This window comes from Lepus europaeus, chromosome 5 (genome assembly GCF_033115175.1).
Source record: "Lepus europaeus isolate LE1 chromosome 5, mLepTim1.pri, whole genome shotgun sequence".
Classification (NCBI taxonomy): domain Eukaryota; kingdom Metazoa; phylum Chordata; class Mammalia; order Lagomorpha; family Leporidae; genus Lepus; species Lepus europaeus.
This window is the reverse complement of record NC_084831.1, coordinates 32485990-32509420: the sequence shown is the minus strand read 5'-3', so window position 1 is coordinate 32509420 and position 23431 is coordinate 32485990. Positions and strand designations below refer to the sequence as shown.

At 45.3% G+C, this 23431-nt stretch overlaps 1 protein-coding gene across 2 annotated transcripts in view; it reads right to left on the bottom strand.

Annotated features, from left to right (window-relative positions):
• NFYC (nuclear transcription factor Y subunit gamma) overlaps nt 1-23431 on the bottom strand; it is an 83806-nt gene that overhangs the window by 12835 nt on the left and 47540 nt on the right. For both annotated transcript variants that reach the window (XM_062191057.1, XM_062191058.1), the window contains exons 3-5: nt 12567-12638; nt 10002-10115; nt 4551-4646 (exon numbers count right to left, since the gene is read on the bottom strand). In XM_062191057.1, coding sequence (XP_062047041.1) covers nt 4551-4646; nt 10002-10115; nt 12567-12638 — 282 coding nt within the window. The remainder of the gene's footprint in view (nt 1-4550; nt 4647-10001; nt 10116-12566; nt 12639-23431) is intronic.

The following is a 23431-nucleotide window of genomic DNA, read 5'->3' as shown; positions in this document are numbered from 1 at the left end:
AGTGTTGGGAAGATGTTACCCAAACATCAAGCTTCTCAGGTGGCCCCCAGTTCCCAAACAGGCAATATTCCTCTTCCTTCGGTCCCACTACCTGCGGAGGGCAGGCAGGGTGAAGGCAAATAGCACTTCTCCTGGGCTACAGTTTCAGAATCAAATATCAGGTTCCAGAGCGCCGGTAGACAAGTGTCCAGGTTTTCAAAGCACACCAAAAGCTCTGTGGTCACAGAGGACCTGTCTCGCCAGCATCACATCTGGTTCTAGCTGAATGTAGCCACAGAAGCACAGCCCAGGGGTGTGCAGACAGCCCCCGGCCAGGGCGCCGCTGTGGCTGACTAGTGAAGCCGCGTGCTGTCCGACCCGCCGAGTGAAGAGACTGCTCCTTCTTCCGCTGACGGTTTCCATGGCAGAAGGAGTAAACAACCCTCTCCCAGCCACCTTGAGCTCACAGCTGAGAGTGTAGGATGTTTACACACACTACAGCATGGGTACAGCCCAGTCTGGGGTCGGTCAGCCCCTGACCGCTGACAGAGATTGGCATCTGATCCGGAGAGACCTGTGACACACGGTGCCCCTGCCTGGGACAACAAAAACAAATGCCCACAACCACTCAGGCTGCCTAAGTAAAAATATTAGCTCAGTTTACTCACTTCCTTGTTCTGGGCCAAATGTGTCAGATCCAGAAAACACATTTCTTCAAGATGCAGAGTCCCTGTGGCCTGCCTCAGAGCTCTCAGATGTTGCTCACCCCACCTCCTCCCTAGGTTAGGTGCCCCAAACCATGCTTCCATAGTACTGTCATTACACACGTCCAGCTCACTGCTCATGCTACTGAAACGCAAACCCAGCCCCCTCTGGTTCCCTACCATCCCTCCGATTCCTGCAAAGGCACTCAGAGACTGCTTGCTGAGTCAGGGATTTATACAGAGGCAGGAGCGTACTTCTCTGGATCCAAGCTGGTGGTACGACAAAGTCTCTTGAACCACAGCTCTCTCTTAGAAGAAAAGAGCCCCTGCCCTCCCCATTGCCACTTGTATTCTGCAGCCAAGGGAGGGGCAGAAACTGGTGTTCCCAGCAGAATGGGACTGCATATTCTTTTGCCTGCCTGGTAACTGGAGGCCTTGGATGCTAAGACTAGGATGGCTGACATTTTGTTTCTGGGACACCTGGATCTCTGCATAACAGTGTTCCCTGATGGCCAAGCACTCAGCCTAGAGACAACACTTCCAAATCGTTTTTACCCTCGACACAACCATGCTGAAGCAGAAGAAAAAAGGAGATTCCCCTTTTATTTTCATGTAGGTCTCAAAATTTCCAGAGCAACTTAACGGTAATAAGACCAGATTCATTTCAACACTGTCTCAGCATTATAAAGAAAGGTCACCCTGCAGGAGGGATACAATACTGACACCTTCTTCAACCAAGCAGCTGTAGCCAACTTTTCAAAACTGTTTAAACAGGTACAATATATTTATTTTCCGCTGACAGCTCCCTTTCTATTTTATAAAAAACACAAATCACTAAAGTCCAGACTGAATTTGGAAAAGCCCTTGGGTGACAAGAAGGTAAAGGAGAACCAGCCTGTAGCAAGTCAGGGGGTGGGGAGACACCTGCATTTCCCAGCCCCGAACAGTGACTTTTCTGTCTCCAGTTATCTCTGCTATGCAGTCTAGCACCAAATACGGCCTTTTTACCAGACAAAAAGCAAACACTTCAAATACCCTTCGCCAAAAGCTGTGAAGGCAGGAAAAGAGCTTCTCCTCTCTGCTTGCTACAGCCTCTCTGGCTGTGAATGCATGGGGCACATCTGGAACGCTGCGGGTACCCAGCAGGGATGCCTAAGGGCTTCATCCGCTGCTACGATGAAGCGTGACTGTTCTCAAATCACTGCAACAGAAAGAAGCATACTTCAAGTCCTTCTGATCAGTAACACTTGCTACTCTGCCAGAGGTCAGGCTAGCAAGGAAATGATGATGCTTGATTTAAAGAGATGAGTGAAAAGCTAAGGACATTACAATGGGCAAGGAACTTTCAAGTTATAGCTTTAGTAGGGCAGAAGTCAGGCCTCAACTACTTTCTTTTCTTTTCTTTTTTTTTTTTTTGACAGGCAGAGTGGACAGTGAGAGAGAGAGATAGAGAAGAAGGTCTTCCTTTTCTGTTGGGTCACTCTCAGTGGCCGCTGTGGCTGGTGCGTTGCGGCTGGCGCACCGCACTGATCCGAAGCCAGGAGCCAGGTGCTTCTCCTGGTCTCCCATGGGGTGCAGGGGCCCAAGGACTTGGGCCATCCTCCACTGCCTTCCCGGGCCACAGCAGAGAGCTGGACTGGAAGAGGAGCCACCGGGACAGAATCCGGCGCCCCGACCGGGACTAGAACCTGGTGTGCCAGCGCTGCAGGCGGAGGATTAGCCTAGTGAGCTGCAGCGCCGGCCTCAACTACTTTCAACAAACTTTTACTTTCCTCTGAAGAACAAGTGCAATTTCCAGACACCTCTGCGAAGTCAAGGGCCTCACAGCCACAACTCAACGTTTTTGGCTAGCTCCTTTTTTTAGCAGTAGGAGATAGGCCAAGTGCAAGAATAATCCCTGCAAGACTGGATCAATCCAGAGCAGTGCACCTGCTCAGCTTCAGTAGTGGCCTCCCCAACACTGGGTCTGCTCTTGAAAGCTTTTCAGAAGTTCAAATTGACAAACAGGGCCAGACAATGAGCAGCATCACATCTCAGGGCCATCGCTACAGTGTTATGTAGCCAGTCCCAGATTGGAAAAAAAAAAAAGTACATTCGTTTTAGTAGCAAGAGTGAATTGCTGTCTCCTTCAAAGGGATGCATTTTGGAGAGTAGGCACTTTTAAAGGACTTTAGGAGGTGCCAGCCAATTTGGAACTTGGGAAAACTTCATGTCTACAGAGGATTAAAAATGCTATCTTAGAATTTCAGGCCAGCCTTCAGCAATCTCTACTTCTCCAAGCCCAGGCAGTGGCTGTCCCAAAAAAGATGCCAACCAATAGCTCGGACACCTACAAAAAAGTAAATCCAGGCAGCAAGCAGTGCTTCAGTAGACGCCCTTTCCAAGAAGCTGGGTAACAGCCCTTTGAGTGCAGCGAGGATGGAGCAAGGAGCTGATGCTGAGAGGGCCAGAGGCACAGAGGGCACTGAGGAAGGGACAGGACGGGACCTTTCTCTCCAGCCAGTCTGTTCAGCAGGCAGCCCACAGAGAACAGGAGTTAAGCACGCTGAGAGTGCAAGGCCTCATTTCATCACAGAACTCATCACCTTGTTTGTAAAGGGGGCTTCTGGGACAGACTTGGGGAGGGGGAGGGTCTGCCAGGAAAGCAGATGTGTGGCATTATTTGCTCTGAAGGAAGAGAAGCCGTCTGAGTTCTTGTTGTTGTGACTTCTCAGCGAGGAGGGAAGCACTCCAAGAGGAGGAGCAAGCCCACGGGCACAAACCTGCAATGATTCAAAGGCGATGAGCAGCCGGGGACGACCGTGGCAGCCTGCCGCTGTAAACATCCGACTGAAAGCTCCTTTGAACACCTTACAGCTTCCAGTCAAGGATGTTTACAGTAGCAAAGACTGCCCAGGGAGAGCGGAGCTGCAGTGCGGCGCACGGTGCTCCAGTGAAGACATCACGGAGGACTTGCCAACCCCAAGGCCCACACACAGGGTCAGAATTACAAATGTCAGTGACGATGTCCCCTTCTACACTAGTTATTAAATGGACCAGCATGGGGAGAGTGGCTGTTGCTGGATGACTCTGTTTCTACAGGTAATATACTATAAATAATTTGTTAAAAACACTTAAAATTATATTAGTAAAAGCAAGGAGATCAAGGCACAGCTTTGCTCCTGTGAGGGCTCTGCCATTACTACACTTAGTGAGTCACGCCAGTCCTGTGCCTGAAACAACCACCACACAGGACAGGGGTCTACTGTAATCACAATTAATGGCTATGCACATCCAAAGTGCTGGAGAGAAAAAACAAAAAAAAACAAAAAAAACTAGCTGTTGTGAACTTTGGAGAAGGGCAAGCAGAAAAGAGGGGAAGACTGACCCACTCTTTCTTGTGATTGCTTAATAAACAGTTTAAATGGTGGTTAGCATATTTGGCTGCACATTCAAAGCATCTAGGGTGCTTTACAAAGTACTAATGCGTGGGCCCCACAATCACAGAATCCAATTCAGTAGCTATGCGGTGGAGCCCAGGCAATGGCATTTTTAAGCCCTAAAGGGTGATTCTAATGTGCAGCCAGGACACTCTACAGAGATCTACAATACAGGGTAAGAGAAAACAAAGTCCATGCACCCCAAATGCTACTGCACACACAAGAGGATGTTTTTTTTTAAAAATCTAAAACCTGTAATGCCCTGGAAATGTTCTCCTAGCCCAGATTAAGAGCTCTGACAGAACCAAGTCACTTTACTGCTTGTACTAATTTTCAATTCTCACTGAAATACCACCTCAAAGGTGTCAAGTTAAAAATCTCCACAAGGGAGAAACAGAATGCAAAGTGTTCTTCTCCCAGCAGCAACTGTGACACCTTCCCAGCTCACCTGACGCTTTGGAGGTTTCAGTTCATCTCTTGGAACAATATCGATGAGAAAGTCAAACTGATCAAATTTGGTAATTGCCATGGCAATATCATTTCGCTGTAACAAAGAAAAACAGAATGAAAAGTTAGCCTGAAGAAAGACAAGTTCAGCTGCCTTCCTACCTTCCAAATAAGATAAAGACAACTTCTAAGTAAAAATAAACACCTATGGCCAAGTCCATAGCAGAAATAAGGACAGTAAAACTCTTAAAAACTTCAGAGGGACAGATATGAACAAAGAAGAAAAAGATATACGAGGCAGCTCAGGCTCTAAAATCTAGCAATGTCAACTGGCAGGATTCTGGCCATTCCATGGTTAGCAAGATTGGGCTATCATTAAAACATACATCTTTCATAGGCCCTAAATAACATTTTTGTTTCTAGTTCACAAGTAGTTGTAATCTAGTCACTGGAGGTATGTTAGTTTCCATGAGATTATAATTTTTATTTGTTTGTTTTTTTAAAGATTTATTTATTTTTTTGAAAGAGTTACACAGAGAGAGGAGGCAGAGAGAGAGAGAGAGAGAGTCTGTCTTCCATCTGCTGGTTCACTCCCCAAATTGCCGCAACAGCTGGAGTTGTGCCGATCTGAAGCCAAGGAGCCAGGAGTTTCTTCTGGGTCTCCCATGTGTGTGCAGGGGCCCAAGGACTTGGGCCATCTTCTACTGCTTTCCCAGGCCATAGCAGAGAGCTGGATGGGAAGTGGAACAGCCGGAACATGAACTGGCACCCATATGGGATACCAGCACTGTAGGTGGCGGCTTTACCTGCTACGCCACAGCGCCGGCCCCTTGTTTTGTTTTTAAGATTTATTTATTTGAAGGTGAGAGGGGGAGGGAGAGAGAGAGAGAGACAGACAGACAGACAGAGACAGAGACAGAGACAATATGAATCATTTATCTGCTGGTTCACTCCCTAGACATTCCCCAAGACCAGGGCTGGGCCAAGCTGAAGCCAGGAACCAGGAGCTTCATTCAGGTCTCTCACATGGGCAGCAGGGGCCCGAGCATTTGGGCCATCTTCCATTGCTTTTCCCAGACCATTTGCAGGGAGCTGGATCGAAGTAAAGCAGATGGGACACAAACCCATATGGGATGCTGGTGTTGCTACACCACAATGCAGGTCCCATAATTTTTTTAAAAGATTTATTATTTATTTAAAAGGCAAAGTGACAGAGAGAGAGAGAGAGAGAGAGAGAAAGAGAGACTCTTCCACCTGCTGGTTCACTCCCCAAATGGCTACAACAGCCAGAGCTGGATGGATCCGAAGTAGTAGCTAGGAGAACCTGGTCCCCGATGTGGGTGCAGGGGCCCAAGTACGGACCATATTCCACTGCTTTGTCAGGCACCTTAGCAGGGAGCTGGATTCAAAGTGAAGCAGCTAGGATTTGAACTGGCGCCCATATGAGCTGTTGGCACTGAAGATGGCAGCTTAACCCCCTATGCCACAGTGCTGGCCTCTGATCTTTGTTTTTGACAAACAAAATTGCCGTAACAAATCCGTGGTCTACATCTGGTTGAATGTGACATGAATACTAAAGTCTGAAGTTACTAGAATAGAGGCAGGGATGTAGAAAGGACAAAGGAGTCAGCTCACTAATGATACCGAAAATAAGGTCTGCTCTGATGAAGTTTTCTCTACACATATGACACTCCCTTTTTTTGGGTAGTAAAATGAAAAAGATCTTTTAAATTAAAAACTAACATAATATACTTAAGATTTGTGTACTTTATTGAAAATTTTAAAGAAAAAAGCAGGAAAAAACAATGACTCCTAGTGAATGACAGAATCCGAAATGTACTTAAAAACAGATGACTTGATGGATGGGTAAAGGAACAGGCAGATATGGAGACAAAACGAGTATAGTAAATGCTAATGGTAGAATCTGGGTGGTTAAGTATAAGATGCTCACTATAAAGTCTGCTTATAGTTGAAATTTTCATAATCCAATGTGTGTGTGGGGGGAGTTAACAGAAATTCTAGCAACCTCTGTATACCACACTTTAAGAGAAGGTGACTTGTCAAACAGGAGAGGATGGAAATTTTCTGCTTTTTCCTTTCCTTGTATCTGTGTTGGCCCCAAGCCACTGAAATGCAAACCTCTAATCCACCTTTCTTGCCAACCCTTCCAACCAAAGCAGAACATGTTAAGACTGCCAGGGCTCATTTAAGATGAGTACAACAGGGTGTCACATTCCTGATGATGTCACCTACTCAAGCTATCTAAATAGATGACAATCATCATCTCCAAACATAAACCAAAATGTTCTAGAGTATTCCAGAAACAGATAAACTGGTCTAAAATTTTTATTTTGTCTTTGTTATTGCTTATGTTTTATCAAGTTAATACTAGTCTTCAGTAAAATACACAAATCTTTTTTTTTTAAGTATTTTTTTTAAGATTTATTTATTTACTTGAAAGTCAGAGTTACACATAGAGAGGAGAGGAGAGGAGAGGGAGGGAGGGAGGGAGGGAGGGAGAGAGAGAGAGGTCTTCCATCCAATTGTTCACTCCCCAGATGGCCACAATGGCTGGAGCTGTGCCGATCCAAAGCCAGGAGCCAGGAGCTTTTTCCCGGTCTCCAATGTGGGTGCAGGAGTCCAAGGACTTGGGCCATCCTCTACTGCTTTCCCAGGCCATAGCAGAGAGCTGGACCGGAAGTGGAGTGGCTGGGTTTCGAACTGGCACCCATATGGGATGCTGGTGCTTCAGGCCAGGGCATTAACCCACTGGGCCACAGCACCGGCCCCAAAATATACAAATCTTAAGTACACAGTTTGATAGATTTTGATAAATACATGCACCCAGGTGTGTAACATCCACATAAGAATATAGAAAGTTCCCTTCTAATTCTTTCTAGTCAATACTCAACTCCCTTACCCCCTTATATGAGACAAGCACAACTCTGATTTCCATCATCACAGGTGGCAGACAGTATACAGTATCATGCATTACATATTTTTCCCTCTGGTTTCTTTTACTTAACATATCTTTGAGATCCATCCATAGTATATGAAACAATCACTTGCTTCTATTTATTCCTGAGTAGTAATCTATTTCATGAATATATCAGAATCTGCTTATTACTATATTGAGTTGGATGGATACTTGGGTTGCTTCCAGTTTTTAGCTACTATACATAGCTTAATATGAACCTTAGCTACTATACATAAGCTTAATATTTTTATACAAAAACGTCCATATTTCTTTTGGGTGCATACCTGAAGAATGGCTGCACTGGGACACATATTAGGAATATGTTTAGGGCCTGGCGCTGTAGCACAGCAGGTTAATGCCTTGGCTTGAAGTGCTAGCATCCCATATGGGTGCCGGTTTGAGACCCAGCTGCTCCACTTCCGGTTCAGCTCTCTGTTATGGCCTGGGAAGCAGTAGAAGATGACCCAAGTCCTTGGGCCCCTGCACACATGTGGGAGACCCAGAAGAAAGCTCCTGTCTCCTGGTTTGGATTGGTGCAGTTCTGGCCATTGCGGTCATTTGGGGAGCGAACCATCGAATGGAAGAGCACGCGCTCTCTCTCTGCCACTCTTCTTTCCGTGTAACTCTTTCAAATAAACAAATAAAACTTAAAAAAAAAAGGAATATGTTTATTAGAAAATGACAGATAGTTTTTCAAAGTGATCATCCACTTTATATTCTGACCAGCAATATGTAAGTTTCAGACAACCCACTTCCTCATCAACACTTGGTATTATCAATAGCCTTTTTATTTCAGTCATCTAATGGATATAAACCAGTATGTCATTGTGAACGTAATTTGTACTGACCAGATGACTAACGATACTGCACATCTTCTCACGCACTTACTGGTCATTTGGATATCTGCTTTTTGAAGAGCTGTTTAAGTGCCTTGTCCATTTTATATTTTAATCTGAACTAATCTTGAAGGCAGCTTTAGTTAGATGGCTCTAGATCCACCGACTTACTTCAAAGTAGGATGTTTTAACACTTTAGCACACATACCCGTGCACTAAATTTCAATAACTATTATTATTTTAGAGATTTATTCAAGTATTTTTTTTTCTTTCTTTTTTTTTTTTTTTTGGACAGGCAGAGTGGACAGTGAGAGAGAGACAGAAAGAAAGGTCTTCCTCTTGCCGTTGGTTCACCCTCCAGTGGCCGCCGTGGTAGGCGTGATGTGGCCGGCGCACCGCGCTGATCCGATGGCAGAAGCCAGGTGCTTCTCCTGGTCTCCCATGGGGTGCAGGGCCCAAGCACTTGGGCCATCCTCCACTGCACTCCCTGGCCACAGCAGAGAGCTGGCCTGGAAGAGGGGCAACCGGGACAGGACCGGTGCCCCGACCGGGACTAGAACCCGGTGTGCCGGCGCCGCAAGGCGGAGGATTAGCCTAGTGAGCCGCGGCGCCGGCCTATTCAAGTATTTTGAAAGGCAGAGTTACGGGGGGTGGGGGGAGGAGAGCGAGAAAGCGTGTGAGTGAGCACACCAACCACTGGTTTACTCCCCAAATGGCCAAAATGGCTGGCAATGGGCCAGGTTGAAGTCAGGAGCCAGGAACTCCATCTGGGACTATCACATGGGTGGCAGGGCCCAAGTACTTGGGCCATCTTCCAGTTTTCCCAGGTGCATTGGCAAGATGCTGGATGGAAAGTGGAGCAGCTGGGACTTGAACCAGTGCCCACATGGTTGGTGTTGCAGGCAGCTGCTTAACCCACTGCACCATAACATTAGCTCCAATATTATCTTTTGTGTATTTTTAATCCCCTAAGCCTGGAACAGTACTTGGCACACTGTGGCGTTCAATAATTATTTACAGAATAAATTAATAAACTCTTATATTTTCAATTTTGCAGGTAAAAGAAATAAGATAAACGAGTTTACTTTCTTGTTAAAATGCTGTCACTGTTTTGTACCTATGACATCCCTTCTCTCATACGTAGGAAACTTCTCCAAGAGCTAAGGCCTGGCTGCTGAAGGGAGGACTTCTCAAGCCAGTCACCAAGGGCTCTACATAAAACATGCTGGGTTAAAACAGAAAAAAGAGAAAGCATTCCCAGAAAGGCAGGCAAGAAACAGAAAGGCTAATGAAGTTAATGAGACTGCTGTCTTCTTGGCATTGCCTCTTCTGAGTCTCTGAAGGCTGTTCACATCTGGAAACAGAGAATACTCTATCATTTAAGCCTATGTTTACAGCTAGGGTTCACGAAGTGAACAGTTCAGTTACTGAGCTGTGAAAGCCATGAGAGACCGGGAAATTAAGATGCTTGGTGGGGAAACTCTATCACCATGGCTATAAAGTCAGGCTGCCTCCCAGCAGTGGAGGAAGATGTCAATTACACAGACAGAGGTTAAAAAAAGAACAATCTTTGCTTAGAGCATGCAAGAGAAGCAAGCAAAGGCAGCCCGTTTTCTCCATGTGAGCCTGCGGTTATTACCTGTAGAGTCCGGCGCTTGTTGTCCTCCGTGTGGATCCAGGCTCGAAGAGTCAACTCCGTGATAAAGATCTGGGCTGCCTTGGCAAAGAGCACAGGGGCTTCTGCACTGATCATCTGCAACAGATGCAGGCCCTCCCTGTCAATCACCAGCAAGTCATTCAAACCAGGCATTTTGTCTCTTGCCTCATGGCCTGCCATGGGACCACTCAAAAAAAAAAAAAAAAAAAAAAAAAAAAAAAAAAAAAAAAAAAAAAAGAGAGAGAGAGGTGGTAGCTTCAAGAGATTTCAAGGTAAAATAAATCCATGAGTAGGGACAAAATTAATAACAAGGAGAACTGGGAGAGAAGAGGGAGAAAGAATGCTTACTTACTTAGTACCTATCATATGCCAGGCTGTGCAAGGTGTTTTCTTACTTTCAGAAACACTAAGTATGGGAGGAGTGAAGGGACTTTCCTAGGGCCACAGAGCCAGTAATTGACATGTGTTAGGTTCTAACTGAAGAAGAGACAATGAGGAGAAAGTAACGAGCTTGATGTAAAATTTCAAGTCTTTTCATCTATAGGCTTGGCTTCTCATATACTGAAAAAGAATATAACCTCCCAGAGTTACTGTGAGAATCAAATGAGATGTGCCCAACATAAGCCTTACATGTAATATGTGTTCAAGCAACATAAGCTGTCCAATATGCCTGACTTTAAAGTTCAAGCTCAGGATGGGCATTTGGCTTAGTGGTGAAGAAACTACTTGGGATGCCTGCATCCCATTATCAGAGTACATGCGTTTGAGTCCTAGCTCTGCTCCCAATTCATACTAATGTGCATTCTGGGAGGCAGCAGGTGATGGCTCAAGTAGTTGGGTCCCTACCACCCAGAAGGGAGACCAGGAGTGAGTTCCTTGCTCTTGGCTTCAATTTGGTTTAGCCCTGGCTACTGAAGGCATTTGAGGGGGTGAATCAGTGGATGGGAGCTCTTTCAGTATGTCTCTCTCTATCTGGATAGTATATTTGTCTTTCTCTGCTTTCAAATAAATTAAATATATTTTTTAAAAATGAAAAGGTTAAAACAAAGCTGTAAACCCTTGGTGAAGTGGTCTGTGAGAGACAGAACCACAGGAAGTGCTCCACAGTTAAGGAAGCAGGAATTGGGGCCGGCACTGTGGCATAGCAGGTTAAAGCCTTGGCCTGCAGTGCTGGCATCCTATATGGGCACCGGTTCTAGTCCTGGCTGCTCCTCTTCTGATCCAGCTCTCTGCTATGGCCTGGGAAAGCAGTGGAAGATGGCCCAAGTCCTTGGGCCCCTGTACACGTGTGGGAGACAAGGAGGAAGCTCCTGGCTCCTGGCTTTGGATTGGTGCAGCTCCAGCCGTTGTGGCCATCTGGGGAGTGAACCAGCAGATGGAAGACCTCTCTCTCTGTCTCTACCTCTCTCTGTAACTCTTTCAAATAAATAACATAAATCTTAAAAAAAAAAAAAAAAAAAAAAAAAGGAAGCAGGAGTTGAGAACTGGGATCTTGGTTCTAATACTGAGTGAGTCACTTAACCGTTTTGTGTCTATTTCCATGATTATAAAATGGAACTAATTCTTATCCTATCAAATCTCACAGGGTTACTGTGAGGTAGAGGGAGGGAAAATTGCTGTGAACTGTTAGCTTCCTGTACAAACATAAGCAATTATTAATTCTAAGTGGTAAAGAGACAGAGCTGTTCTTTCTCTGAGAATCTTAACAGGAGGTGGACTTTTAGGAAAGCAGAAATGGCCGGCACCGTGGCTCAACAGGCTAATCCTCCGCCTTGCGGCGCCGGCACACCGGGTTCTAGTCCCAGTTGGGGCACTGGATTCTATCCCGGTTGCCCCTCTTCCAGGCCAGCTCTCTGCTATGGCCCAGGAAGGCAGTGGAGGATGGCCCAAGTGCTTGGGCCCTGCACCCACATGGGAGACCAGGAGAAGCACCTGGCTCCTGGCTTCGGATCAGCGTGATGCACCAGCCGCAGCGGCCATTGGAGGGTGAACCAACGGCAAAAAGGAAGACCTTTCTCTCTGTCTCTCTCTCTCTCTCACTATCCACTCTGTCAAAAAAAAAAAAAAGAAGAAGAAGAAGAAGAAGAAAAAAAAAAGGAAAGCAGAAATGGTCAACCTCGAGCAAACTCTTTCACAAGTATAATTCACTCACGTAAAACATTCACACATCAAAGGTTAGAACAGGTGTAACAGCTTTATCAGAACCTTCCTGGAGCTCTGATCAACTAGAGACTGCAGCAAGCTGCATTGCCCTGTTGACCTGATGACATGCATCTATACATACTGAAAAGAACCGGGCGATAGCATCTGCTTTAAAAAACACTCAGCATCTTTTCAACAGTTGGAAAAAATCAGGACATCCTTAATTTTCAGATAAGCACCATATGATAAATCAAAAGCATTCAATTTCAGCTCTTTTAATTTCAGACAAGACAATAACAGCATCTTACTTATCGTTTAATTAAACTCTGAGCTCCAGAAAAGTGAACAATAACCTACTCATCATTCCAACTTGAATATGCAAAATAAAAATCACTGTGAATTCACCTTCACATCTTCATCCAGCTTCATAATCTTCTTGATACGAGCCAGTGGGAGTTCCTGCACTCGGAAATCTTTCTGAAACAAGCAACAAGAGCTACATAAATGGTGGGACAGTCCAGAGCACAGAGCACTGGTTGGTTTAGACCTTCCTTTCAGCAGGGGAGGAGGAACGGATAAAATAAGGAAAACGCGAGCTCTAGCACAAAATTCTTCTTTACCTAAGCCATAGAGAAGTTCAAACGATTACAGAAAGGGTTTCAGGGAAAACTCAGGCTGGCCTCTCTAGAGCTCTCAGGAGAGGTAGCCCCAACGTGACCAGGCTCTTTGGCTCAGCACAGTGCAGCAGCACACTACAAATGCTTCACCGCTTCTCAGGAAGTGTCCCAGTCTGCAGTGCAGATTAAAACGAGCCTTCTGCCCCAGAAGCAGTCCTCTCCACTGCCAGCTCTTTGTTCTCCTCGGAGGCTAGAAGGGGAAAGAGCAGCGAGCTCCTGACCACAGTGACCCACAGTTCTCTTCAGCTAGTGTGGTCCTGGCCACTCGTGACCTCTGCACAAGCCTGGCAACAGAAAGCGGGGAGCAGCTCCTTTCACACTACAGCTGCAGAGACCTTGTCTCCAAAACGTGCTTCAGGGCGGGCTGGAGAGGTTTGGGGAAAAGGTGAGGGTGAAGTGCCCAGCTGCCTTTTAGGGCCAGTCCTGCTATTTTTCGTAACAAGTAAGACTGGTGAGGGGGGGAAACATGAAACTTCACTGTGGATGGGATTCAGGAAAGGGCTTTTTATGATCTTTACTACTCAATTATGTGTGACGTAAGACCTTTCTGTTGTATTTTGAAACGAATGGTATTTAAACACATGCCCAGTAATGGATGCAATTCTAGAAACAAAAATCAATTTTGAGTTGCAGAGAAGGGAAAGGCACAAAGACAAAGACTACAATCAGCAGGAGCTCTCCTGTGACTAGGGGGTCAACAGTCTGATTCTGCTGAGTGGTCAAGACATGACTCACCCAACTCCACACACTCACCTGGGAACCTCTACCATCACATTATGGAAGGGACAGCAGCTATTATTTGAGATTTGATATAATTAACAAGGGTAAGTAAACTTTTCCACCAGACCAAAAGAAAACCTCAAATTTATGTCAAATAATGCATTTTGGAAAAACAGCACCAGTCTTCTCCGAATCCATCTAATATTCCAGAAGAAAGAACAAGTTAGGGTCAGCATATACCACACATCTGATTTTTCCATACAAATCCAACCAGAGGCTCGCTACCACTCAGCTCTACAAACTTCACACACTAATTTTTCATCTTTTTTTTTTTTTTAATAAAGATTTATTTATTTATTTGAAAGGCAGAGTTACAGAGAGAGAGAGCTTCCAGCTGCTAATTCACTCCTCAAATGGCCGCAATGGCTGGAATTGGGCCAATCCAAAGTCAGGAACCAGGAGCTTCTTCCGGATTTCCAACCTGAGTGCAGAGGCCCCAGTACTTGGGCCATCCTCTGCTGCTTTCCCAGGAGCATTCACAGGGAGCTGTATCAGAAGAGGAGCAGGCAGGACTCGAACCAGTGTCCATATGGCATGCAGGCAGCGGCTTAACCTGCTATGACACAGACTAGCCCCCAAATACCAATTTTTAATGTTTTCCTTTTCCAAGATGGGTATCAAGATTTTCCATGAGCCTCTACTAAAACTAACCCCGGAGTGACAGAGGCACACTAGTCTAGTTCATTAAAATATCACCTTAAGGAGACAGGACATGTTTTTCTAGTCTTATTTTTCTGTTCCCCTTTCGTTTACTTTATTCATGAAATTCAATTAATAGTGAATGTATGATACCTACTACTATGTAAAAGATGCAAATCTAGGGCCAGGGTTGTGGCACAACATATTAAACAGCCACCTGCAATGCCAGCATCCCATTATCGGAGTGCTGGTTCAAGTCCCAGCAGCTCTGCTGTAGTCCCAGCTCTCTTGTAATACTCCTGGGAAAGCAGTGGAAGACGGCCCAAGTACTTGGGCCCCTGCCACCCATGCAGGAGGCCAGGATGGGGTTCCTGGTTCTAGGTTTCAGCCTCGCCCAGACCTAGCTATTATAGTCATTTGGGGAGTGACCTGGCAGATGAACATCTCTCTCTCTTCCTCCCTCTCTGTTGCTATGCCTTTAAAATAAATAAATAAATAAAAGATGCAAATAGATGCTGTAGTTTGTTAGAGACAGTCACATAAAAACATTACGGTCAGGGAAGGTATTGTGCTGCAGTGGATTAAGCCATGGCTTGGAACATGCATGTTCTATACTGGAGTGCCTGGTTCGAATCTCAGCAGCTCCACTTCTGATCCAGCACCCTGCAAATGCATCTGGGAAGCAGCAAATGATGGCTCAGATACTTGCCTCCCAATTGGGAAACCCATATGGAGTGACAGGCTCCTAGTTTCAGTCTGACTCAGCATGGCTGTTGTGGCCATTTGGGGAGTGAAACAATAGATGGAAGATCTCTCTCTCTCTCTTCCTTTCTCTCCTGCGTTTCAAATAAATATCTTTTTTTTTTTCTTTTTTAAAGATTTATTTATTTACTTGAGAGGCAGTTACAAAGAGAGGGAGGGACAGAGAAGTCTTCCATATGCTGGTTCATTACCCAAATGGCCGCAATGGCCAGAGCTGTGCCGATCCGAAGCCAGGAGCCAGAAGTTTCTTTCTGGTCCCCCATTCTGGTGCAGGGGCCCAAGCACTTGAGCCATCTTCCACTACATTCTTAGACCATCAGCAGGGAGCTGGATCAGAGGTGGAACAGCCAGGACTCAAACCGGTGCCAGCACCTATATGAGCAGATGCTTAACCTACTACACCACAGTGCCAGCCCCATTAAATAAGTACACCTTAGAAGAAAAAAAACCAAAAACAAACAAACAAAACAAAATGAAACAAAACACAACATTACAGTCTCTAGCCTATACTAGAGGGAAGGATGTGAAACCCTACAGGTGACACAAAGAAGGAAATAAGTGCAAGCACTATGGGGTCGGAGAGAGGGAAATGTTCACAGAAAGGAGGACATCAGAACTCTAAGGGATGCTGAGAATCTGTTGAAAAAGTATAAGTGCTGGTGCTGTGGTGCAGTGGCTTAAAGCCCTGGCCTGAAGCACCAGCATCCCATATGGGCGCTGGTTCGAGTCCTGGCTGTTCCACTTCCGACTCGGCTCTCTGCTGTCGCCTGGGAAAGCAGTGGAGGATGACCCAAGTCCTTGGGCCCTTGTGCCCACGTGGGAGATCCGGAAGAAGCTCCTGGCTCCTGGCTTTGGATTGGCGCAGCTCTGGCTGTTGTGGCCACCTGGGGAGTGAACCAGCGGATGGAAGACCTCTCTCTGTCTCTACTTCTCTCTGTAACTCTTTCAAATAAATAAAATAAATCTTAAAAAAAGAAAAAGTATGAAAACACTGGGCCAGTGTCATGATCTAATAGGTTAGGATGCTGCCTGCAACACTGGCATCCCATATGAGCACCGGTTCTTTTCCTGGCTGCTCCACATCTGATCTAGCTTCCTGTTAATGTGCCTGGGAAAGTAGTGGAAGATGGCCCAAGTGCTTAGGCCCCTGCACCTACTTGGGAGACCTGAATGAGGCTCCTAACTTTAGCCTGACCCAGTTCCCGCTATTATGGCCATTTGGGGAGTGAACCAGTAGATGGAAGACCTTTCCCTCTCTCTCTTTCTCTCTGTAACTCTACCCTTCAAATAAATAAAATAAATCTTAAAAAAGTAAGAAAAGATTATTCTGATAGAGAAACAGCACAGACACACACACAAAAACTACATGGTCTACTGAAATTTTAGACACATGGCCTGAATGCAAATGGGAGCAGTAGGAAACAGGATGCTGGGTTGGGGCCAGACCCTGAGGGGATTTAGAGGAAAGTTTAATCATAGAAATCAATCACTTCTTCCTTCTTGTGTGGGATATCACATAAGATGATGATGCTACACAGAAATGCCAAAGAGAATGTTAGGGATAATTCCTTTGGAAGGCCTCCCAAGATGATACACAGCACAAGATCTGCTTGGTTGTTTCCTATAATTTCTACAAGATTAATCCATGATTACTTAACCAAGGTCCAAAGCTGATAAAAAAAAAAAAATCCTTCCCCATACTGAAAGGGTAAAGCAAAACATTATTAGTTCTACGAGACTATTCTTTAATCAAAAGCAAGAACAAAGGGTGAAGGAGAAAGAAACTCAACCTTGTAGAACTCTAAAATGAGGCAGAAACTTATAAAAAGCTGTGCTTTAAACTCCCTAACTCCCTTCTGAGTGAAATGTTACAGAAGATATTTTAAAATACTTGAGGTAGACCTGTGATTTTATTAATAATGTTTTTGCTTTAGAATCTTATTCCTTAAAATTAAAAAATTATGTAACAGCAAATAAATAACTAAATAAAATAAACCCCCTAAATCAAACTTTTTCTTTTTGTGAACAATTACTTTTTCATGATCCCCAAACTGAGATCTCAAGGGTTAGTGTGTGAAACACAGATCTTGAGATATGTGTGGCGCTCATCGCTTCTGAGAGTAGCCCAGTTTCCGAGGCCCACTAAGTTGGATATCTATTCCTTGCTTGCCAGGTCACTGGCAACCATGCAACTGATGTGGGTAACATTGACTCCTTCTCCTGATGCTGATTCAAGTGGAAGAACAACTGACATATACTGACTTTTTTCTTACTTTTGGGAGTGATAGCAGTAAGACATTGAGCAAATTCTCTCTCAAAATAGCCTCATGCTCCTGACCACAACCAAAGAACTACATTTAAAATGCTGCCATCTGAAACTGCCAACTTTCAAGAAATTTTGAATTCATTCAGTGAGAGTTTAGAGCCAAAAAAAGTCAATGGGTCTCAGGTTACACTAAAAAACATCTAGAGTTTCAAATAATGTTACAATATCTTTTCCAGGCTTACCCAGTCAGGCACTTAGGCAAACTAAAGATTTTAATTCTCCTGAAAGCAATGACTCTCAGCAGCTGGCTGCATGTTAAAAACACCTGGAAAGCTTTTGAAAAACAAGATTCTTAGGCTCTCCCACAGATCAACTAAGCGAGGAACCCCAGGGAGTACAGTCCCTTAGTGACCATGACCCACCATGAGGATTAAGGACTACTGCTTTAACCTTGCTATGGAAAGTGAGGTCCTTATACCAGCAACAAATCACCCAGGAACTAAAAAAAATTCAGTCTCCTGCTCCATGCCAAATCTACTAAATCTTCAACACCAGTATTTCATTTTAAAAAATTTTGCTTCATTTTTATAAAGATTTATTAGGCAGATCAACAGAGAGACATACCGAGAGAAAGAGACAGAGAGAGATTCCATCTACTGGTTCACTCCCCAAATGGATGCAATGGTCAGGGCTACAACAGACCAAAGTTGGAAGCCAGGAATTCCATCCAGGTCTTCCACATGGGTGACAGGGGCCCAAGGAGTTGGATCATCTTCCAATGCCTTCCCAGGCACATTAGCAGGGAGCTAAATCAGAAGCAGAGAAGCCAGAGGCAAACTGGTCCTCCGGTATGGGATGCTGGTGTTGCAAGCAAAGGCTTAACTCACTGTGCCACAATGCTGGTATTTTAACAAGATCCTCCCACATGTGGTCCAGGCAGACAGGAAAGTCTGAGATCACTGTTCTATAGGAGGGGCTCACCCAGCACAGGACCTGTTCAGTTAACAGTCCACCAACCTTCACCACCAAGTTCTTGTTTAAATGGTCATCTGATTTGACTGTAATGTTAGAAATGTCATCCCTCAATCTGGAGGCACTGAGGAATGAAAAGATGAAACTGCCGATTAAAAGAAAGTGACTTAGGGCCAGTGCCGCGGCTCAATAGGCTAATCCTCTGCCTGCGGCGCCGGCACACCGGGTTCTGGTTGGGGCACCGGATTCTACCCCGGTTGCCCCTCTTCCAGGCCAGCCCTCTGCTATGGCCCGGGAGTGCAGTGGAGGATGGCCCAAGTGCTTGGGCCCTGCACCCCATGGGAGACCAGGAGAAGCACCTGGCTCCTGGCTTCGAATCAGTGGTCGCGGCAGCCATTGGAGGGTGAAACAACGGCAAAAAGGAAGACCTTTCTCTCTCTCTCACTGTCCACTCTGCCTGTCAAAAATAAAAAAAATAAAAATAAAAAGGAAAAGAAAGTGACTTAGGTACTAAATTACAGCTAATTCATGGCTGATCAAGGTGTAGGGAATAAGTTAGGGAAGAATTGGATTTTTAAAGATTCAGAATAGTTACCGCCCGCTTCTCAAATCTCTAAGACAGTTAGCTTTCTCTTCCCCACTTTCAAAGAGGTCCAGAGGGATAAAACTCAAAGCACGTGCACACATGAGGGATGGGGGAGGCAGATGCTACTGTGGCTCAGTGGGTAAAGCTGCCGCCTGAAGTGCAGCATCCCATATGGGTGCCGGTTCGAGACCTGGTGGCTCCATTTCTGATCCAGCTCTCTCCTATGGCCTGGAAAAGCAGTAGAAGATGGCCCACGTCTTTGGACCCCTGCACCCGGGTGGGAGACCCGGAAGAAGCTCCTGGCTCCTGGCTTTGGATCAGCTCAGCTCCAGCCAGTGCAGCCATCTGGGGAGTAAACCAGTGGATGGAAGACCTCTCTTTCTCTCTGCCTCTCCTTCTCTAACTCTTTCAAATAAGTAAATAAATCTTTAAAAAAAGAAAAACTTCAATGCCAGGATGCCTATTATATTTGTTTTCAGAGCTCTGCTGGATACAAGGTACTTCAAAAAATTTGTGGAAAGATGGAATTAAAAGATGAGCTTATTTTAGTATGAAAAACTTTTGAAATTAATAGTTCATTAATAAGCATTTTTAAAAACAATTTACTTACTTAAAGGCAGAGTAACACAGAGGGAAAGACACAAAAAGGGGAGAAATCTTCCATCCACTGGCTCATTCCTCAAATGGCTGCAACAGCCAAGACTGGGCCAGGCCGAAGACAGGAGCCAAAAACTCATCCTGGTCTCCCACATAGGTGGCAGGGGCCCAAGTACTTGGGCTGTCTTCTGCTGCCTTCCCAGGCGCATTAGCTGGGAAGCTGGATCAGAAGCAGAGTAGCTGGGACATGAGCCAGTACCCTAATCTGTGATATGGTATGATGTATGATGGTGTCAAAAGCGGTGGCCTGACCCACTGCACAAGACTGGTCCCTCACAAGACACATTTTCGAAAACTTGTATTTCACAAAATCACTCTGGTGCATAATCATCTGGTATGGTTTTTATTTATTTATTTAGAGGCAGAGGCAGAGGCAGAGGCAGAGAGAGAGAGAGAGAGAGAGAGAGAGAGAGGTCTTCCATCTGCTGGTTCACTCCCCAGATGGCTGCAAGGCCGGAGCTGAGCCAATCAGAAGCCAGGAGCCAGGAACTTCTTCCAGGTCTCCCATGCGGGTGCAGGGGCCCAAGACTTGGACTATCTTCTACTGCTTTCCCAGGCCATAGCAGAGAACTGGAATGGAAGTGGAGCAGCAGGGTCTCGAACCGGCGCCCATGTGGGATGCCAGCACTACAGCCAGCGGCTATTACCCGCTACGCCACAGGACTGGCCCCCATCGGTACAGTTGTTAACCAACTTTAATCTCAGCTGAATGCACCCTGGGATTTTTGGACAGTTACAGAACTTGTAACAGTGACAGCCAAAGATGAAAAGATGAGAAGCTAGTGCTGTGTCTTAGCAGGTGAGGCTGCCGCTTGCAGTGCTGGCACCTCGTATGGGTGCCGGTTCGAGTCCTGGATACTCTACTTCTCATCCAGCTCTCTGCTATGGACTGGGAAAGCAGAAGATAGCCAAGTCCTTGGGCCCCTGCACCCATGTGGGAGACCCAGAAGAAGCTCCTGGCTCTGGATCGGCCCAGCTCTGGCTGGTGCGGCTGTCTGAGGAGTGAACCAGCAGATGGAGGACCTCTCTTCTCTCTCTCTCTCTGCCTCTGCCTCTCTGTAACTCTGCCTTTCAAGTAAGTATAAGTAAGTAAGTAAGTAAGTAAATAAATAAATCAAGGAAGAAAGGAGGGAGGGAGGGAGGGAGGGAAGGAAGGAAAGAAGGACAGATGGACAGAAGGAAGGAAAGAGAGATGAGATGAGATGAGATGAGATGAGATGAGATGAGATGAGATATCAATTGCTTTTACAATATTCAGACCAAAAATGACTGAGGCCAGTGTTTCTGAAACATCATGAAATATATCATCTAGCAAACCTCAATTACTTGTTTTTGAAACAATCTATGTCCCAGTCTTAAAGAGACCACAACACTTTATGAATACTCTCACAAGTTTTATTTATGTTTGGATAGCTTAAGCATAATGGATTTTAAGAAAATCTGTTAGATATTTTGAGATGTCAACCCAAGAGGCTTTGACATATCTGAGGAAATCTGGTTTTACGTACTGTTGAGTTCTGGAAAGGCACTAAATGTCTGGCCACACAACAGACAGAGGTACAGTTAGGGAAGCAGCTGCCTTCATGTGTTGTAGGCACAGTGCTGAGCAGAGAGGAAAATTAGGAATCTTTCAAAGCGAAAAATTATCCCAACTTTAGTGGATGGATTCCATTCTCACTCAGACTTGGAACTGATGTTGTTTTCCACTAAATCTGAAGTGGAAGAATTGGATTTATTCAAATATTTATTTTGTATGTACTACATGCCTGACATTATTTTAAGCATACGATGTAAAAGATACATAGCATAGGAGAGGTCTAGGAATTTTCTTCAAGGATAAGCAGGAGAAAATTTTCAGCAAGTCACCAGAAGAGGAATGCTTAAAAATATCTTCCTCCTTACTCTTCTTTCTCTTTACCCACAATACCGAAAACAAAATGGAATCTCTGAAAATTGAATGTCTGGGAGACTAATGTCTCAGTACCAAAACCCCATCAACACTACAATCTGCTTGATTGGCAAACAAACTTGAAAAGTAAACCATGTAGGCTAAAAACCAAACCTAGGGGCAGGGGTTGTACACAGAGGGTGCAGCTGCCATTTGGATGTCTGTACCTGTCCCAGAGTGCCTAGGATCAAGTTCCAGCTCCTTCGCCACCCATGTGGAAGACCCTGATGGAGTTCCTGGCTCCTGGCTTTAGCGTGGCTGTTGCAAGCATATGGAGAGTAAACCAGTGGATGGAAGACCACTTGATCACTTGCTCCCTTGTGCTCTCTCTGACACTCTGCCCCTCAAATACGTACATTTTTTTTTTTTTAATCAAAACCCTTGGTTTCAAAGAAGTATCTGCACACCCATGTACATACCAGCACCATTCAAGAGCCAAGAGGTGGAAGTAATTCAAATGTCCACTGACAGGCAATAAACAAAATGTGGCACACATACACATACATATAATCAGATAGTATTCAGCCTTAAAAAGGATAGTCTGACATATGCTACAATGTGGACTGAGAGCATTATGCCAAGCCAGTCATACGAAAAACACACACTGTATGATCCCACTTATATGTGGTATCTACACTTGATTTAGCCAAAAGGCCAAGAAGCAATTATATGTGGTATCTAAAGTAGTCAAATTCATAGAAACATAAAGCAGAATAACAGCTGCCAGGCTGAGGAGACAGGAGTTGCTGTTCTGTAAAATTGAAAGTTCTGGAGATGTGTTTCATAGTATGAATGCACTAATATCAGCAATCTGAACATTGAAAAACAGTTATTTAAGTTTTTTTTATATATTTCCCATCACAGCTTAGGCACACACACTCCAACAAAACCTGGTAGTAAATCAGTGCTGGGCTCAAACCCCCAGAGTTCATGTTCATGTGGCTACACACATGGTCCTTCCTACATCCATTTTCTGAGCTCCTGATGCCGTGCAGACTGGCAGCACTGGCCCTGTTCAACCACACCCCAGGAGGACACTAGTCTTACACCAGGTTCACTTAAATGCCAAAACCTGATGAGCTTAACCATGAGTTTATCACCCTGAAATATCAATGAACAAAACTTTTGACTACGCCTTGCGGCGCCGGCACACCGGGTTCTAGTCCTGGTTGGGGCGCCAGATTCTATCCCGGTTGCCCCTCTTCCAGGCCAGCTCTCTGCTGTGGCCCAGGAGTGCAGTGGAGGATGGCCCAGGTGCTTGGGCCCTGCACCCACATGGGAGACCAGGAAAAGCACCCAGCTCCTGCCTTCAGATCAGCGCGGTGCGCCGGCCGCGGCGGCCATTGGAGGGTGAACCAACAGCAAAGGAAGATTTCTCTCTGTCTCTCTCTCTCTCTCTCACTATCCACTCTGCCTGTCAAAAAAAAAAAAAAAAAAAAAAAAAAACTTTTGACTACTTCACTTTTTTCCTCCTGTGTATGTTATATCTGAGATAGTACAGATAACTACCACCTCTAGTAATAAGAAAAACACTGTGAACATGTCCTTCTGAAAAGGCCAAACTAAGCTCAACTGCTGAAATCCTTCCATCTAAACAAACACAATCCACAGGTACATCTGAAATATTAATTAGTCTTTTCCCCCTGCACCTGCGTGGGAGACCCAGAAGAAGCTCCTGGCTTTGGATTGGCAGAGCTCAGGCCATTGTAGCCATCTGGGGAGTGAACCAGCAGGTGGAAGATCTCTCTCTCTCTGCTTCTCTGTAACTCTGCCTTTCAAATAAATAAATTGGGGGGGAGAGGGGGTGAAGATGCTACTTGGAATATCCACATCCCATATCAGGTTACCTAGGTTCAAGTCCCAGCTTTGTTCCTGATTCCAGTTTCCTGCTAATGCACACTCTTGGAGGCAGCAGGTGATAGTTCAAGCGATTGGGTCCCTGCTAGTCATTTAGGAAACCTCGACTGAGTCCCAGTTCTGGGT